Source organism: Nyctereutes procyonoides, unplaced genomic scaffold, assembly GCF_905146905.1.
Source record: "Nyctereutes procyonoides isolate TBG_1078 unplaced genomic scaffold, NYPRO_anot_genome, whole genome shotgun sequence".
In the NCBI taxonomy this organism is placed as follows: Eukaryota; Metazoa; Chordata; class Mammalia; order Carnivora; family Canidae; genus Nyctereutes; species Nyctereutes procyonoides.
The window spans coordinates 594,182-614,577 of NW_026575119.1; the positions used below are offsets into that span (position 1 = coordinate 594,182).

At 35.3% G+C, this 20,396-nt stretch overlaps 1 protein-coding gene across 7 annotated transcripts in view; it reads left to right on the forward strand.

Annotated features, from left to right (window-relative positions):
* ARHGAP12 (Rho GTPase activating protein 12) overlaps nt 1-20,396 on the forward strand; it is a 123,246-nt gene that overhangs the window by 77,094 nt on the left and 25,756 nt on the right. For 6 of the 7 annotated variants that reach the window (XM_055334497.1, XM_055334496.1, XM_055334499.1 and 3 more), the window contains 3 exons: nt 4,927-5,052; nt 8,655-8,729; nt 16,919-16,980. In XM_055334497.1, coding sequence (XP_055190472.1) covers nt 4,927-5,052; nt 8,655-8,729; nt 16,919-16,980 — 263 coding nt within the window. The remainder of the gene's footprint in view (nt 1-4,926; nt 5,053-8,654; nt 8,730-16,918; nt 16,981-20,396) is intronic. The other variant, XM_055334498.1, reaches the window with a different exon arrangement.

Sequence of the window (20,396 nt, forward strand, 5' to 3'; positions counted from 1 at the left end):
ATTAGCAGCAGCAGCCACAACAAAAGTTGTAACTAAAAATATGCCTATAAAGGGTTTGTAAGATTTTTATTTTTTAAAGATTTATTTGAGAGAGGGAGAGAGCATGAGTGGCAGGAGGGGCAGAAGAAGACTCCCCACACTGCAGAGAGCCTCACTTGGGGCTTGATCCCAGGACCTTGAGATCATGACCTGAACATAAGACAGACACTTAATCAACTGAGCCACCCAGGTGCCCTGGTTTGCAAGATCTTAATGAAGAAAATTTCAGAGCAGAATTGAAGGACATAAAACCTGAATAAATGGTATAGTTTACCATTGTGATCTTGCATCAGGAGGCTCACTGTTGTAACAGTGCCCACATTAATCTATAAATTCACTGCATTTTCATTTACTTTCTCCCTCTCCACGTTTTGGGGACTGATGCTCAAACATCTATGAAAAACCAAAATATTCCTGAAAACGGGAGGTAGGGCATGTGAGGGATGGAGTTCTTGCTTTGGTGATTAAGATAAGGTAGTAAGAGCACACGTATAGTGAAATAGACCAGTTGAGAAATAAACTAGAGTAGAAAACTCATATGTAGCATTATAAATCAGTGGATTAAGCATGGACTGTGCAATAAATGTTGCTAAGATTATTGGTTATTCATGTGAAAAAAATGAAATATAGACCTTGACCTCACTTCACACTTGATGATTAATTCCAGGTAGATGAGAAATGTAATTAGCAAAACTTTAAAAGCTACAGAAAGATGTATAAATACCTTTCACTTCAAAGTAGGATTTCTTTTCTTTTCTCTTCTCTTCTTTTTTTTCTTTTTCTTTTCTTTTCTCTTTTCTCTTTTCTCTTCTCTCTTCTTTCTTTTCTCTTTTCTAAGTTTATTCATTTGAGAGAGAGAGAGAAGGAGTAAGAAGAGACAGAGGAGGGCAGCCCTGGTGGCTCAGCGGTTTAGCGCCACCTTCAGCCCAGGGCCTGATCCTGGAGACCCAGGATTGAGTCCCATGTTGGGCTCCCTCCGTGAAGCCTGCTTCTCCCTCTGCCTGTGGCTCTGCCTCTCTCTCTCAATCTCTCTTTCATGAATAAATAAAATCTTTAAAGAAGAAGAAGAAGAAGAGGCAGAGGAAGAAGCAGACTTCCCTGCAGAGCAGGGAACCCAATATGGGGCTTGATCCCAGGACCCTGGGATCATGATCTGAGTGGACGGCAGACTCACAACCTACTGAGCCACCCAGGCACCCCGGGAAGGACTTCTTAAAACTATAATAAGGAAAAACTGTAAAAGGAAACCTTGACAGATGTGATTACATCAAATTAAACAAAACACTTGTCTTAATATAATAAAAAGTACCATACATTAAAGGGGAAAACTGAGCTACAAACTAGGAAAAAATATATTCAACTCACGTAGCTTACAAATGCTTTAGAAGCCAAAGTAACTTCCTGGTTTCTTTCTGTGTGTAAAAGAAAGCCCCCCCCCCAAAAAAAAAATTAAAAAAATATAAAAGAAAGCCCAGTTGAAATTGGGCAAAATATATGACTAAGCAATACCAGAAGAAGAAATACATGAAATAAGTGTATGAAAAGATATCCAAGTTTAAGGTAATCAGAAAATATAAATTAAAACAACTCGCTAACATTTCACCTGTCACATTTTTAAATGTGTATGTGTACTTAACATTTATTTTATATACACAAGTGCATACATACTTAACAGTACCAAGTAGGGTAGTGCAAACCATTCTGTTCTGCTGGTAGAAGTGTAAATTAGTATTACCACCTTAGGGCATATCCTTTTGTAGCAAAATGGTTAAATTATATCAACATTAGTGAAAATAAATGAATTAGAACTGCATACTCACCAGCATGGATATGTTTTTTAAAATCACATTGAGGGATGCCTGGGTCGCTCAGTGGTTAAGCATCTGCCTTCGGCTCAGGGCATGATCCTGGAGTCCTGGGATCGAGTTCCACATCAGGCACCCTGCATGGAGCCTGCTTCTCCCTCTGCCTGTGTCTCTGCTTCTCTTTCTGTCTCTCTCATGAATAAATAAATAAAATCTTAAAAATAAAATAACGTGGAATGCAGAAAGCAGTTGAAGAATGATGCATGTGGTATGACTCCCATTTATATAAATTTTGAAACTCCAGAAGTGTGTGAATGTATAGCGACATAAGTATGTATCAAAGTGTGATGACAATGATGACCACTAAGTTATATGTGCTGTTGAGGAAAGAGGGAGAGGAATGGAATCTGGAAAATATATTCAGAGGGCATCTAATACATCTATATTTCTTTTTTTTCCCCCCTAAAGATTCCTAAAGCAATTGTTTTATATTAAATACGCTAAAACTCGATGGTGAGTTTTCATTATGGTTATTATTCTTTTGTAATTTTGAAATAATTCAAATAAAAATTCATCTAAAATTCTTAAAAGGTATTTTTAAAGAGATTAGAAAAAGTTGTTTTTGTTTTTTAGGGATTAGAAAAGTTTTAAACTTGGGATCCGTGGGTGGCGCAGCGGTTTGGCGCCTGCCTTTGGCCCAGGGCGCGATCCTGGAGACCCGGGATCGAATCCCACGTCAGGCTCCCGGTGCATGGAGCCTGCCTCTCTGCCTCTCTCTCTCTGTCTCTCTCTCTCTCTCTCTGTGACTATCATAAATTTAAAAAAATAAAAAATTAAAAAAAAAAAGTTTTAAACTTAGCCATCTTGTTAGCCATCTTGTTTAGCGCACACACACACGTTTTAACTGTGGGGTTTTGTTTTTCCTTTTTCTAATTATGTGACACTTTTTGTTTTTGTCTTCTGACTATATTTTATATCTGACATTTTATTTATGCTTTGTTTTTGTGAACATATTGTTGCCTGATAAAACTACCAGCATGTGGGATCCCTGGGTGGCGCAGCGGTTTGGCGCCTGCCTTTGGCCCAGGGCGCGATCCTGGAGACCCGGGATCGAATCCCACGTCGGGCTCCCGGTGCATGGAGCCTGCTTCTCCCTCTGCCTGTGTCTCTGCCTCTCTCTCTCTCTGTGACTATCATGAATAAATAGATAAAAATTTAAAAAAAAAAAAAAAAAAAAAAAACTACCAGCATGTTTATAGTTGCAATTATTGCCATTATTGCTGTTTAGTTTCATATTTTTGTTGCTACACAGAAAGGATTTCTAAACAACAGTAGTAATTATAAAGTTCATAAGCTAATATAGGTGTATCCATTAAAGTTCACACACATGCTTCTACACAACTATACATCTTAATTATTGCTAATGATGATTTTATTGAAAACATAGCTCAGTTTAGGTCTCTCTTCACTTAGAGATTTGTGACACAGAATATTTTGGGGGTAGCCTTTAAGTTTCATCTCTGTTCATTCTAGAAATGATCCCTTTATGAACTTCTGTGACAAATTTTAAGATTGCTATTTGTTAAGCAACAGTGATTTAAAAGCAAATGCCATATGTGATTGCCTGTCTTTGGCAAATTTTAATGTGAAGAATTAAATTTGGGAGATAGTTTAGGGAGTGTGTGTAGGCTCATTTTGGGGAATTAAAGAAATGACATATTGTGGAGAAAGATGTTGGAAGATTCTTTAATATAAAAACATTCCTATAATTTTACTGAAATGATAATGAATCATTAAAATTTTAAGATTTATTGGGCTTCTTAGGGGTGGAAGAAGTAGATAGGTATTTGATATTCTTTGCTTTCAGGAAAAGAATGTAGCTTTTAATTTTTTGTCATTTATATTTTATTTATAATTTATTAAAATTGGCTGTATAAAGCAGCATTTTTTTTTCAGATTTTATTTATTCATGAGAGACAGAGAGAGAGAGAGAGGCAGAGACACTGGCAGAGGGAGAAGCAGGCTCCATTCAGGGAGCCTGATGTGGGACTTGATCCCAGGACTCCAGGATCATGCCCTGGGCTGAAGGCAGGCACTAAACCGCTGAGCCACCCAGGGATCCCCAGCAACATACCTCTTAAAACTCATATTTCTGGAATATGAGTGATCTACTTGACATTTCAAACACATACTTTAATACCTTACAGATGTGTTCTTAATTTTATGTTATTTTTTGGGAGCAATTATTGTCTATTCTTTGTATACAACTGACATTCAGGATTAGTCTTTCAAACTAGTACAGTCTCTGCCTTCTAACCTGGTTATGTTTAACAACTTCAGAGAAACAAATAATAGTATGTTTGGCCTATAAATAAAAGCCAAAATAAAAGCAGCCCATTAAATGTGAGGATGCTGTTATATATGTAATCGTTTTTAAAACCTAAACCAAAAATTGAACTCGTGGATTTTCTTTTTTTTTTTTTTTTAAGATTTATTTATTTATTTAATAGAGAGAGAGAGAGAGGCAGAGACACAGGCGGAGGGAGAAGCAGGCTCCATGTCAGGAGCCTGACGTGGGACTCGATCCCAGGACTCCAGGATCACGCCCTGGGCCGAAGGCAGGCGCTAAAACCACTGAGCCACCCAGGGATCCCCTGAACTCGTGGATTTTCAAGAGAGAAGGAACATTAAAAAAAATAATTTGTCCAGTGACCTCATTTTATAAATTATGATAACTAACATTTATTGAGAACCTACTATTAGGGCAATATTCAGCCCTTTTTATACAGCTTAATTTTTACGCTTCTGTGAATGAGATATTTCTGTTATGTCTGTTTCCCACTTGATGAAACTGAGACATGGAGAGACTAAATATTTTGCCAAAATAACATTAACTTGGTCTCCCCAACACTGAAATCTCTGATCATCTCAGTTGAGCTACAATATGGTCAAAGATGAGAAAATGGAAGTCAGTAGAATTCCTGTGATGAACTTTGCCAAGCATCATGTGTCCTGTTTAGATTCCATTTCTGCTTCTATTAATTATGAAGTATAATTTTATTTTTTTGTCTTTTGTTTTTAGTATAATGCTTCATCTCAGCAGCAAAGAGAAATTATTAAAAGTAGGAGCTTGGACAGGCGGCTGCAGGAACCGATAGTATTAACAAAGTGGAGACATAGCACCATTGTGTTGGACACCAATGACAAGGTAGGACTTTTTGAGAAAATCTGTTGAGAATTTTGTTAAGTTCTTTATTCTTTGTACTTTTATTTTCTCTGTAGCTGAATCTCCTACTTTGGTGACTACTGTTGTATATAGAATCAATTTGTCCTGGAATGGGTTTTGGTTTTTGCAGCTTATTGATTTTTGCACAGTGGACTGACTCATCTGTGGCTTAATAATGCATACACTTGAGCCTAGTAGGTGATAGATATTTTTGATAACTCTGTTTTAAAGTCGTATATCTGCTATTGTTTGTCTTCAGTCTCTAGGAGGTTTTAATAGTAAAGACATTTAATTTCTTAATCCCTTGAGAGAAGTGGAATCCCACTCCTCTGTTTCCCTAATTGTTCTCTGCATAAAGAGACTTATTAATCTGAGAAGTAATATTCTCTGTTTCAAATAAGGGATAAACTTTGATGCAAACATCAGAATGGAAAACCCATGAAGTTTTTACCTTCCTTGTGAGTTTTCTCTTTGTGTTACAGCTTCATTTTAGAGATGGAGTAGGAAATTTTTTGCATGAATTTATAGAACATTAACCATACTAATGTAAGAATGTGAGAGTAATGGTAACACTCTAAAACTGAAAAGCTTATTTTAAAAAGACATCTGTCAAAAAAATAAAAATAAATTAAAAATTAAAAAGACATCTGTCACTGAGGACTCTTTTTTTCTTCTACCATCAGACTTCTCTTTTGGCATAATTAACGGGTTTCCTGCATTTTCAGGTTGTTAGTGAAAACAGAATGAACTTTCCCTAAGGCATATTTCTCAATGGTACTTCCAGTTGTAAATTCCTTTATAAATTACCTCAATCAGTCAAAACAAGTTTTGGGGTTTTTTTGTGTGTGTGTGTGACTGTAATTTTGGTTTTCGTGAAATTCAATGGAAGACTTTTTGTTAGAAACAGTCTACACACATTGTGTATAAGAGATTAATAGAACAACAAAGTAGTAGACCAGTTTATAATTTATGTTTTGTAAGGTTATTATGTGATTTGAATATAGAGGGCATACCAAAAGAAAGAAATTCTGGAATCTGTGTTATTGAAGAAGAATGCTTGAAACTATTTTAGCATTGAGAATAACGTGAGTAGCTAAGATTCCTAGAGATTTTAATAGAAAATTCATTTAACTCCAAGAACCAGGTAACATTTCAGTGTACACAGAAGGCTTGTAAATGTTGTCATATATAATGCTCTAATACAAAAGCCATTGTTGAACCAACTCCACTGCTCTTCATTTTAGAACAGTGATTATTTTGCTGATATAGACTTAAAATGTCTTACTTTTAAAATCTTTGAGATTTATTTTCAGTCTGTTATTAGAATAACTTGCCTGAAGTTCTCATGACATTTCTGTTCTTAATGAGTGTTTCAGAATTGTGAGAGCGTGATTTTCTTGAGACCAGAGATTTACTTATCTTTGGTAGAAATGTCTTTTTTTGTTACCTGCATCTTAACCTTTATAAATGAAATTCTAGGTAATTACTTCATCAAGTAAATTTTTCTATTTATTATCACTACCTAGGATACATATTTTTAAGATTTGAGGTTAGGAAAGAGGGTCTGTATGTGAACAAACTAGCTGACTAATAGATGATGAAGATTAAAGAGTGTATACCTTGAAACGTAATAAAGAAACCTAATGTAGCAAATACTGTTATGATGATATAAGTCCTAATTCAGTTGTCAGACAACATTGGAGGACATAGATTCGTATATGTCTGTGTGCGTGTATATGTGTGGGTGCATCTGTTTCTGCTTATGTATGGTTTTTACTAAAACTTGCTGGTTGTAGACATTTAAGATATATTTATGTAGGCACATACATTTATAAATATACATAAATTATATAAGTTTAAAATCTTTGTTATAAGTAGATATTTTTTTGTTATAAGTAGTTATAATTCTTGTACATTCATTATTACTGCATTTGCTGTATTTTTATTTCTGTAGGACAATCCTATGAAAAATAAATTGATTACCATTCACTTATTTTTTGCTTTGTGGGTCATCAAATCCTTATTTCATCTTTTTTCCAAACTTTTAATATCAGACATTCCTGTAGAAGTCAAGAAATCGAAAAGTAAAACCTCTGAAGTAGAAAAAAAGTAACTTAAATGAGGCTATACTAGATTTGGATATTATGTGTAATTTTTTTGTAAATATATAATTTTATATGATTTTAATATTTTCTTCATTAGTAGTATAGGCCTTGGATGTTTGATTCGTAAGGTTGTACCTTCAAGGATTTTCTTGGTAAACTTTCACTGCTAGCTAGTTTTTGTGTTTACAAATTTTATAAGGTATATGAATAATAGTGAAAGGGAATATAAGGGAAGGGAGAAGAAATGTGTGAGAAATATCAGAAAGGGAGACAGAACATAAAGACTTCTAACTCTGGGAAATGAACTAGGGGTGGTGGAGGGGGAGGAGGGCGGGGGGTGGGGGTGAATGGGTGACGGGCACTGAGGGGGACACTTGACGGGATGAGCACTGGGTGTTATTCTGTATGTTGGTAAATTGAACACCAATAAAAATTAATATATAAAATAAAAAAAAACAAATTTTATAAGGTATAAACCTGAAGATTTTTTTCCAATCAGTGGATATGGAGTTAACAATTGTGTATTGTTAACAGTACCTTGTCCGGTTTCATAAGCATGGTAGACTGAGAGATGTGGAGATGAATATGCAAAGACATTATTTGGTTTTATAAGAAAATTAATAATAGGTGTTGGCATATGATTTTTCTAATATTACTTTTCCTGAGATTACTCAAAGTATTTAGGGGAATGGAAAAGATTTAAATGGAGCTTGGCTATTGGTATCAAAAATGTGTTTTTTCAGCCTTGTTCTCTATGAAGAGTCTTATAAACACCTGTGGTAGAAATCACATAGTGTGTTTTAATATTGACAAAGCTGAATTGCTTTTAAAATGCACGTTATTGATTTGCTCATATTATATATTCTTGTAGGCTTGCACATTAAAACGTTTTTTTCTAGTGAGTTACTAATCTTTAAAGTTTCTTTGCATTTTAAAAAATCTTGTTTATCTCTAAAAATAGAAAGATATCTGTAAATTACTTTAAATATTAATAGTAATTTAATTTAATGTCCTATGTAGTCATTGACTTAAGTGAAGTTCTCATTCTGGCAGTTGCCACATCATTCCTGTGACTTGCCTAATCCTGGGTATTCACGCTGACTTCACCAAGAGCCAGTTTGTATGGCGACTATTAGATTTTTATCCTTAAATGTTTAGATTTTACCTATTTTAAATGTGGTCAGTTCAAGCTAATACAACATCATGGTTTTAAGGTAACATGCATCATTTCTTTTGAGTAATTCTGTACGTAGTATTTAAAATAAACTATAATTAGTATAAAGTAGGCCGTATTTCATAAACTTTTAAGACATCTGTAGTTTGCAAATCAGTACCATATTAATTTCCTAGCTGAATATAGAAAGGAGATAACTAGGAAAAAAAATTAAGCTTCCCTTATTAAGCTCTCCCACCATGAATAGAGGGAGAAATATAATGATATAAAATAGAGTAACATTTTTCATTACTTATTTCTTGTAGGAATCTCCAACTGCCTCAAAACCCTGCTTTCCTGAAAATGAATCTTCTCCCTCTTCACCAAAGCACCAAGATACAGTTAGTATGATAGCACATAGTATAATATAGTCCCATTATTTCAATCAGTTTCAGTAAATTAATTTTTCTCTAAATGTAATGTTTAAATATTTCTTGGGCTTCTAATAACTTCCGTTGGTTTTAAAGATAATAATCACAATTAAAATAGGTTTAAATTAAGAATGTAATCAGCTTTATAGACCTAAGAGCCCCTTTTTATGCAAAATATGGTATCATCATGATTAATTTATATTGCCATATTTGCAAGTGACAAAATCATAATTGACCTTTATAAAAATAAACGTAAAATGCCTGGAAAATACTATCAAATTATACTTTAATCTTTTCTCCTCAGGCCAACAGTCCAAAGGTAAGCAGTGTTTCCCGCCTCCTTCATGAGCACAAGCTCCACTCTTTTTCTGTGCTGTTAAATACAGTGCCCAGTCGATTACAGATGAATATGAGAGATATGGAACTCAACTTTGTTTGCCCTAAACTGAAAACTTCTCTTCAGAGACCTGGTTTAACTCGGGTGAAAGTTTGCTTGATCTGTGTATTTGTAATCCCTCCTATAATTGACTGGCTCTGCTATTCCCTTCAGTGGCTTTCCTTTTCTTTTAGAGTGAAGGCCAAAATTTTTAATGAGAACTCTCAGAGACAGAGAGTGCTCTGACACTTGACTGCCTCTCCAGCCTCACCTCATATTCTTGTGTCCTCCTCTCCTTGGTTGTTTTCCTCCAGCTGCACAGTACTTCTTTCCTCAAAAGAGCCTGCCTTTCAGCTTGAGGTCTTGGCACATGTCATTCCTCTGCCCACTGAACCATTCTCTCCTACCTTTCCCTGTTTACTTCTGTTAATTCACTAGAGTTCAGTTCAGATTTTGCTTCCTCAGAGAATTTTATTCGAATCTTCTAGATTTGGTCAGATTTCTCTGTAATACTCTTCATAGCATATAATTATGTTGCTTGGTTATATTAAATAGAATAACACTTTTCGTTTTTTTATTTCCTGTAGAAACCTTAAACCCTCTATTTGTGTCTGTCTTCCCTAAGAGACAAAGAAAAGTTTCGTTAGAGCAGGAATAGAGTAATCCCAGTACCTACTGTGTACCATATATTAGCTGATCAGTACTTCTGATTTTTTTTAGAGGCAAAGGTTTCCACAGATGTCTTTTTATTTCTCTAACTCTTTGCCCATTCCCTAACTGAATCAGATCTTTTATGGTTCATACCACATATTGTACACATTTCCTTCTGACATTGCTCAGGTGGTTCCCCCGCCTACAACATCCCGTGACTTTTCCATACTTAAAGTTAGAAAAGCTTTTAAGACTGGCTTAAGGGGCCTTGCCGGACTAATGTTAGCATAATAATGATCTTTTCTTTTTTTCCTGAATTTCCAAGTCACTTATCCAGTAGTGTGAACGTTACCTCATGTACCCCTCATTTCCCTACTGAGATTTTAAATAAACTCCTACTAAAGGATACATAGTGACTACTTTTCTCTTTTTTGTCTTTTGCATTATTTAACACTGTCCTGGGTACATAAGCATTAAATATAAAAAGTGGTGGTGTCAAGAATTATTGTATGAATCTAAGGTGTTGTTACTACAGTACTCTGTCTTACCAGTACATTTAGAAAAGAGCAGAAATCTTTGTAATTTATTCTAAATAGAGGTAACATTTATAGTCTCTCTGGCAATTATATTATTTACATGTTGGTAAAAAGGAACCTCTAGGCTAGCTTAGAGGCATGAAGTTGCAAATGTTTCACATGGAGTTAAAAGGACAGTTTGCAAATTATCTCCTAAACCATTTTACCCCTCCCAAACCAAACATTAGTTTGACAGCAAACTGGACCATTCTGGACTCACGATACCCCCTGCTGGCCCCCACAAGGAACTGCCTCATCAGTATTTTTCTCTTTCATTCTTTTGTCTTGGAATGAAAGTTGAAATAGCTTTGTGAATTCTACCTGAGTCCATTCTTTTTCACCTAAATATAGAGCTCTCCTTTCCCACTCCAGAGGGCACCTCTTCCATGCCGCCTTGCGTCTCCCTGTGGAGGCTCTTGCCCTCCTTGGCTTTTCCATCTCTTGCTCCTCTGTTCCCTCTTCTCAACTTGTGCTATTTCCACTGAATCTCACCCGTGTTTCTCCCTCTTACCCAGTTCATACAGGGAGATGTCTTCCCTCTCTGAGTTAAAATCTGGTTCGTATGAAGGCTTGCTAGTAAGAAAAAGGAAGCTACAAATTTAGGAACAAAAATAACACTGTAATCAGTGTTAGCTACCTGGTGTCATCTTAAAATCTTGCAGATTGCCCACCTACCTCTTCAGTCTCTTCTGTATTATTTTTATAAAAAGCTTTATTGAAATGTAATTCATATTGAAATGTAATTCAGATGTACAACTTACTTAGTGTACAGTTACATGGTTATTTTAATATATTCAGATACATTAGCCATCATCACAGCCAATTTTAGAATATTTTTATCTCAGGAAGAAACCACATTTGGTACCACCCCTCTAGCTCCATGTGTCACCAAGCTCTGAATGACCAGGACTCTACTTTGTGTCTCACTAGATTTGAGTATTTGGGACATTTTGTAAGAATAGAATCCTATAGGGACGCCTGGGTGGCTCAGCGGTTGAGTGTCTGCCTTTGGCTCAGGTCATGATCCTGGGGTCCTGGGATCGAGTCCCACATCGGGCTTCCCACAGAGAGCTGCTTCTCCCTCTGCCTGTGACTCTGCATCTGTCTCTCTCATGAATAAATAAATAAAAATCTTTAAGATATAAAAATTTAAAAAACAGAATCCTATAATATTGGTCTTTTTTGATAGACTTTATGCACTTAGCATGATGTTTTCATGTAATCTAATCAAACCAGATTTAAAATTCCATTTCTTAATATTAATTTTAAACATGTTCATTTTTTCTTGTTTCATTTCCAATTTTCAGATACATTATTGTTATTTTTTGTGGCCCCTTCAAATCCTTTTTTGAAATAGCCAGCATATACTTTTTAAAAAGATCAGTGTTCTGTTTCTGTACAGTACGAGTTCAGTGTAGGTTAAATAGGATTTTATGGGCTGATCTAAGAAAAAAGCTGTTTGTACAAGTGTGTCTATGACAGATGAGCATTTTTTTTAAATTTTTTATTTAATTCCAATTAACATACAGTTCAATATTAGTTTCAGGTGCACAAAATGGTGATTCAGTACTCTTCCACACATCTCCTGGTGCTCATCACAGCAAGTGCACTTCTTAATCCCCATCACCTAGTTCACCCATCTCCCCATCTGCCTCTCCTCTGGGAATCATCAGTTTGTTCTCTATAGTTAAGAGACCATTTCTTAGTTTTGCATCTCTCTCTCTCTCTCTCTCTCTCCTCTCTCTTTCCCCCTTTGTTTTATTCTGTTAAACTGCACATATGAGTGAAATCATATGCTATTTGTCTTTCTCTGACTGATTTATTTTGCTTAGCATAATACTCTCTAGCTCCATCCATGTCATTGCAAATAACAAGATTTCATTATTTTTTATGACTAATACTCCAGATAAATGTGCATATTAAAGTTTCCAATCACTGAATGCTGAATAAAATTTTAGAATATATAATTTGGAAATTATATATTTTTATAATTTATATATTATATAATTTGGATATAATATATATATTATATATATAATTTATATGTATATATAATTTGGAAATTATATATTTTTATAATTTATATATTTTATATATTATAAAGGTCAGTTTCTGACCCTGTATTTCCAATTATGGCACTAAAATGCATTGGAGAAAAGAATGGTTCCATACTTTCTTTAGCAAAAGTATTAGTGGACATTTTTGCTCTTTTTTTTTTTTCCCTCATTGAATAATACTTTCTAAAGCCTTTAAAAAAAAAAAACATGATTTAAACATCTAAGTTTTTAAAGCTCTAGTTCTTTAAAATAAATACCTTTTTTATTTGGAGGAGAGAGAGAATGAGAAAGAGGGAGGGGCATTGGGAAAGGGCGAGAGAGAATCTGAAGCAGGCTCCACACTCAGTGCATAATTCGACGCAGGGCTTGATCATCACCTGAGCTGAAATCAAGAGTTGGATGCTTAACCAACTGAGCCACCCTGGTGCCCCTAAAATATTTTTTTTATTGAGGTGCAATTCATATAACAGAAAATTAGTCGTTAACCATTTTAGAGTATACATTTAAATGGCATACAGTATATTTACAATGTGTGCAGCAATCACTTCTGCCTGATTTCAGAACATTTTCATTACCTCAAAGGGCAACCCACACCTGTTAAGCATTCACTCATTTATTTCCCCATCACCTTTTCCTCTTCCCTGGCAATTACTAGTTTGTATTCCCTCCCCATCAACTTCCTGTTCTGGAAGTTCCATTACTCTGGTTCTTCTTCAACTACTGGATCACTGTGCCAAGTTACTTAACTTTGTATTTAAAAAAAAAAAACTTATAATTGCATGATTAACCAAAGATAAGGATTTTGATGGGTTGTATTGATTTTGGTATATAATAATTGTTAGCCAAATTGGAAATGCCTGTTTTATTAAATGAATACAACATTGGAAATTCTGGCACCTACACAGGCACCTGGGTGGCTCATTTAGATAAGCATCTGACTGTCGATCTCAGCTTAGGTCTTAAGTTCCAGCCTCATGTGGGCTCCGTGCTTTAAAATAAAAAATAAAAAAATTCTGGAGCCTGCAAAGTGATTATGAGCCTGTGGAAATTTTCTCAGATTACTTAATAGAACAAACATTTTCTTGTTTTCCTTCCTTATTAGGATAGGATAATTTAAGTACAGTCATTTCAATTAAAATTTAAGCATATTTTGCCAGTCCTTATTAAAACATTTCTGCTATTTTTAATATGAACTTTTCTTTGGAGTATCAACTATATTTAGACTAAGAAATACTATGTGTGAATATGGGCATTTTTTTTGCAAGATTTATCAAGATATTTTTATGGATTTTTTTTTAATGACCACAAAAACATCGGTTATTTTTGAATGCTATTAAGTAGTGAAAGTACACCAAATAGTATGTTCAAAATCTGTCTAAATTTTTCCTCCAAATCTTTCACCTGTATAGCCAAACCTTTTTTATTCCTCTGCCTACTCAGCACTTTTATATCAAATTCAGAAACATCATTGTTTATTTTTATTTTTAAAGATTTTATTTATTTATTCATGAGAGAGAGAGAGAGGCAGAGACACAGGCAGAGGGAGAAGCAGGCTCCATGCAGGGAGCCTGATGTGGGACTTGATCCCAGGTCTCCAGGATCATGCTCTGGGCCAAAGGCAGGCGCTAAACCACTGAGCCACCTGGGCTTCCCAACATCAGTGTTTAAAAGTTAAAGCTTTATTTTGTCTATCACCAGCCTTCTTTTATATTCCTTTCTTGCAATAGCACTGCTAATTTGTTGACTAACTACAACAGATATATATTGTGAACATCAAGTACATGCTGTAGGCACTGGTCGTATGGTCCTGTGGACAGCCCAGTGAAGTAAGCAGTGAATAACAGCATGCTGTATACATTGGTCATACGGTCCTGTGGACAGCCCAGGGAAATAGATTGTGAGTAAAAGATATGTAGTTGTCCTTTGCATTAAGTGCAATGACAGGAACAATCTCGGGGCAGTGGTAGATAATGGAGGGGTAGAAGTGCTCCTACCTGAGAGTGGTCTGGGAAAGCTTCTCTAAACCAGTGTCATTGAAACTGAGATACCGCCATCTAGCCAATTGTTGAAGCTTAGGAGTTTTCCTTGGATCTTCCTTCTCTGACCCTCCTCCTGTCCAGTCCCTGTCAGTTCTGTCTTTTGAGTCTCTCAAATTTGGCCCCTTGTCACTTTCTCACTGTCGCTGCCCTAGCTCCATCTCCTGTGCTAATTACTAGAATGTGTTATGCTCAGTTCCCTGTTTCAACACCCTTTCTCACTTCATTTATCACACTCCGTTTTTTCCTTGCTGCTTCACCTCATCTAGTACTTTGAGGGAACCGAAGAGCCCTCAAATACGAAATGCTCTTTCATTTCACTTCTGTACCTTTATACTTTGTTGTTTTCATCTCCTGCTGTCACCATCTAGCTAATTCCTTAGCTTAGGGATCTCCAGGAAGCCTTTTCTTCACTCCCTCTCTCCATACCTTTCTCATCACACTTACCCATGTTGCATGCTAAATGTTTTTGTATTTGTAAATTTGGATGTGGCAAATTTTATTCTTATTTTATGTTCAAATTAGAGTGCTTAATACTTAGAGCATTAGTCCTTGTGTCTTAATCCCTAAGAATTTCATGAGCATTCTGGACCCTAGAACAGTGTCTAGACTATCCACACACAATTTTGTACCAGTTTCAATTCATCCATTGACTCAGGTAAGAATCCCTAATACAGAATCTCTGTCTCATCCTCAAGCTTCTGTGCTCTGTCACTATTGCTTCCCTTCTACTTTTCTTCCCATGTTCCACTCGTGCCTCAGTTCTTTTGTCCTGTACAATTCCAGCTTTGGCATTTTTACAGGTGTGATTTCGACTCCGGTCTTCTAATTCCTGCTCCCCAGCTCACATAAGCAATGTCATCCTCTCAGATTAATGTTTTACTTAGTTCTTGTATCTTTGAATGTTTTTTTTTTTCCTTCCTGCTTCTGAGAGTAAATTGGAAATGTTCTTACTTAGGATCTTGTGCATACTTATCACTGTGTGATTGATGTTTTTGTTAGGCAATAGAGAGCTCTTAGAAGTATCAGACTTCTAAGTATCAGACTTAGAAGTATCAGTGTATCTAAGGAGATCCAGCCTATGCTTTTCAAAAAAATTACAGTAAAATTTCATATGACTACTTCCCAAGTTCCGTATACCACAAATGAACCAATATTAATACTCTGTCAGTTTTGTCTATAGGTGAGAATTTTTATCAGGCTAGGCAAAACTTTCAAACATTATATTTTATTTTTATTTTTAAAAATTTTTTTAAGATTTTATTTATTCATGAGAGACAGAGAGAGAGAGAGGCAGAGACATAGGCAGAGGGAGAGGGAGAAAACAGGCTCCATGCTGGAACCCCGATGTGGGACTCGATCCCAGGACTCCAGGATCACGCCCTGAGCCAAAGGCAGATGCTCAACCGCTGAGCCACCCAGGCCTCCCTCAAACATTATATTTTAAACATTATTAGAAAGTACCCCAAATTAGTTAATCTCCCTTTCAAGAAAGATGTTTCTTTTTCTAATGGAAGTACATTGAGAAAATAGCTAAGATATGAAATAGAAATAAATCCTGAATTGGGAATATTTTTTCTATGTGTTGCATGTATGTGTTTGTGTATTTCAGTTGAAGTAACATTGCTCTGTCATGCCCTTAAAGTGCTTACTAATATTGATGATTGCTATAGACACCAACTCATTGTCATTAAATTCAGTTGAATATTGGAAGCTAAAGCAATGAGAAAGTGCTTGCTTCCTTCCATCTGGAGGAATTTTAAGATTACTATTAACTTGAGCAAAGTGGCTTTTGCCTTCCTGGGGTTTGGTGATACAGCTTTGCCACTGTTTTTGCATCAGCTAATTAATATATCTGTATTTTTCCAGAGCCCCAATTCACCATCTAAGAATATGTTTAGTGAAGTACATACCGAGTTTTTTAATGGCACCTTAAGGCCAGTACTATGCATAGTAACATTTACTTTTGAGTAATGTATTAATACAGTTACTGCATTTGTTCTGGCTAGTTATTTTTGCATTTTGACAAAGCAGGTTAATATCTTAAATAATTTTCAAACTGTATTGCTGAAAAAACCCCCAGCAAAGTAAATAATTCCTTTTTGAGGTATTCATCATTATAGCATTAGATTACTTTCTTTGAACAGGAAGTCATAAATCATTCTTCCAGTGCTGACCGGTGGTGTTTGTGTGGAAATCTAATTTGATAGCAAAGTGCCTTATGGCTGGCAGGACTTAAGAAGAGGAAAGGTTTAATTGTAAAATTACTGAAAATAACTATACAGAAGTATTAGGAAATTGTATTCCTAATGTACTTTACTTTAGAAGTAAGCATATTACATACTGACTAATCTTTTTAAGCTAATTTTTAGAGTACCAGATCATTTTGACTCAATCATATGTAAAAATTTGGACCTCATTGTCTATATGAATTATGTATAAATGATATTACTCTGTTCCATAGGGTCAAGAAAAATATGGATTATTAAATGTAACAAAAATTACTGAAAATGGGAAAAAAGTTCGGTAAGTACAAAAATCACTAATGTTCTGACATGTTTTATTTGATTGAAATAAAAATTATGAATATAGTTCTATTCTAGTAGAAATGATAAAAAGGTTTCAAATAATGTATTTTCTAATATGTATGTAGGATTGTCATGAAATGTATGAAAATCTTTGTGTTGACATATTTTTTAAGATAATATTAAATTCAGAGGTGATAAAGCAGAGGATTCTGAGCAAGCATTAGCTTTATTTAAAAAATTTTTTTCAGGGGCACATGGGTGGCTCAGTCGGTTGAGCGGCTGCTTTCAGCTCAGGTCATGATCCCAGCATCCTGGGATCAAGTGTCACATTGGGCTCCCTGCTCAATAGGAAGCCTGTTTCTCCCTCTCTCTCTGTCCCTTCCCCTGTTGTGCTGTCTTGCTCTGTGTCTCTCAAATAAATAAATAAAATCTTTCTTTTAATAATTTTTTTCAGTAAGTAAAAAGTGCACATGGTAAAAAAAAAAAAAAAAAAAAAAAAACACAAAATATTTAGCCAAAAGTCTGTCACCCAGCTATGATTTCCAGTCCCCAGAGGCAAATAGGTAAGTATAATGAGATGTAGAATTTTCCTCCATAGATAGTGTATACATATGTATTTTTTTCTATATGCATTGATTTTTTTAGATATATATTTTTTGAAGATTTTATTTATTTGAGAGCGAGAGAAAGAGCACGTGCACATGTAGAGGGAAGAGTAGATGAAGAGGGAGAGAGAATCTTGAGCAGACTCTGAGCTGACTGCTGACCTCAATGCAGGGCTCGATCTCACGACCCTGAGATTGTGACCGGAGCTGAAATCAAGAGTCAGATGCTCAACTGACTGAGCCACCAGGTGCCCCAGCATAGATTAATTTTTTAAACATAGTCTTGAGCAGTTTTTTTGGGGATGGTTCTGTTTCCTTGCATGTCAAGCTACCACATTGTTGGGTTTTTTTTTTTTTTAATTTTATTTATTCAATGAGAGAGAGAGAGAGAGAGAGAGAGGCAGAGAGAGGCAGAGGGAGAAGCAGGCTCCGTGCAAGGAACCTGATGTAGTACTCTATCCCAGATCCTGGGATCACGCCCTGAGCCAATGGCAGACGCTCAACTGCTGGGACACCCAGGTGTCCCTACCACTTTGTTTTTAACTGCTGCATGGTTATATATCATGTGGTTGCATCCAGGTTTATTTAGCCATTATGTATTTGCAGGTAGATAAATATGCCTGTCTATTGCTAGACATTTAGATGTGTTACATGGTTTTGTTGCTGGAAATAGTATTACACTTACATTACATCTTATATAGTTCATTTTGCAAGTGTGTTAAATATCCCTGTTGAACAGATTTTACAAAAGTAGAATTGCTAAGACATATGCAATAGTCATTTTGATAGTGTTCCAAATTATACACTGAGGCATTGAATCGATTCGTAGTAATAGCAGTGGATTTCTCCACACCTTTGCCAGTTCAATATGTTATCCATTTTTTTTATCTTTGCTAATAGAAATTAGAGAGAAATGATCTTTTTAATTCGTATTACTTTTTAGTGTGTTAGAATGTATCTTAATCATTTGTGTGTCTTTTTTTGTTGTTGAATTGTGTGTTCATCCTCTTTGCCTATGGGATTGTTGACTTTTTTAGTTAATGTGTAGTACCTCTAATGAATTAAGGAGATTAACTCATTGTAAGCAAGTTGGATTTTCCCTAGTTTTTAAGACCTGCTAAAATGCTATGAGTTTATAGTCAACAGAGATCAGTCTGTTGTCAAGAAGAGTTTAAAATTTACATATAGTTGAGGGTTTTTTGTTTTGTTTTGTTTTTTTAAAGATTTTATTTATTTATTCATGAGAGACACAGAGAGACAGAGATGTAGGCAGAGGGAGAAGCAGGGTCCATGCAGGGAGCCCAGTGTGGGACTCAATCCCAGGACTCTGGGATCATGCCCTGAGCCAAAGACAGACACTCAACTGCTGAGCCACCCAGGCATCCCTATAGTTGAGTTTTTAAGATTTACTTTAATTGAACTGTCTTTGTCACATTTTAGTACTTAGAAGTTTTCTTTTAAGTGCTCTGAAAAAGCTTTACAAATACTGTACTTATTTGTTCCTTAAATTGTTTCTTGGGTGAAGTCTCTTGTGAACAGGATCGGTCTTTTTCCTTTTTCTCCCTTTCTGGGCATATGTAGTGCAGATAGTTCTTTGGCTACTTTCTCTGTTTTCATTGCTGTCATGGTTTTTGTTTTTGTTTTGTTTTGTTTGTGGTAATTAGTTTTTCTATTTCTTTTGGAAAACTTTTGGTGATTTATGTTTTCCTAAGAATATCATCCATTTTCTCATCTTCAAATTTATTTATGTAGAGTTGAGCAAAATAGTTTTTAAATTTCCTGTATATCAGTGGTTCTCGAACAGTTTGATCTGAAGACCCCTTTAAACTCTTACAAATTATTTATTACTGCAAAAACTTTTGTCTATGTAGTTTATAGCTATAGATTTGAGAAATTAAAACTGAGACATTTTAAGTTTTTTAATTCTTTTTTTAAGTTTTTTAATTCTTAAATAATCCATTATGTGTTAACATGAGTAACATTTTTATGAAGAAAAGTCCCTGTATTTCCAATACAAAAAATTTCTGTGAGAAGTGTGGCATTGTTTCACGTTTTTGCAAATCCTTAATATTTGCTTTATGGAAAACAGGTAGGTTCTCATATCTATTGGCAGACAGTCTGTTGTGACACATTATTTTGGCTGAAGTATATGAAGAGAATCCTCCCTCCCTTTCATATATAAAGTTGGAAAAGGGAGGAGTATTTTAATATTCTTCTTCAATAATTGTGTATATTTTTCTGCTACACCAAAACCCCATGAGTTAAAACTGAAAACCTGTTGTGAACTTTTCATATTTAGTTACATCAAAATCAATTGGTTTGTGTTGCATTTTGGACTCCTTACCTGTACACAATTTTTTAGCATCTTGTAAATGATTCGGAAAATACTGGTCAATAAGTTTGCTGACTCTTCAAATATTGACATAACTTATAATATCAAAGAATTAACAGATCAGGGCAGCCCAGGTGGCTCAGTGGTTTAATGCCACCTTCAGCCCAGGGCCTGATCCCGGAGACCAGGGATCGAGTCCCACATCAGGCTCCCTTCAGTGGAGCCTGCTTCTCCCTCTGCCTGTGTCTCTGCATCTCTCTCTCTCTCTCTCTCTCTCATTAATAAATAAATAAAATCTTAAAAAGAATTAACAGATCAGTAACATCATCAGAAAAGTCATTAGATATTGGAAAATTGTCAACCTCACAGTGGCAGATATGCTAGGTTTTCCAAAATTCTGCTTTCCCTTTGAAAGCTTCAATTTTTTTTGTCAACAAATACTGTCCTTTAAATGACAGACTCAATTCATTTATTTTT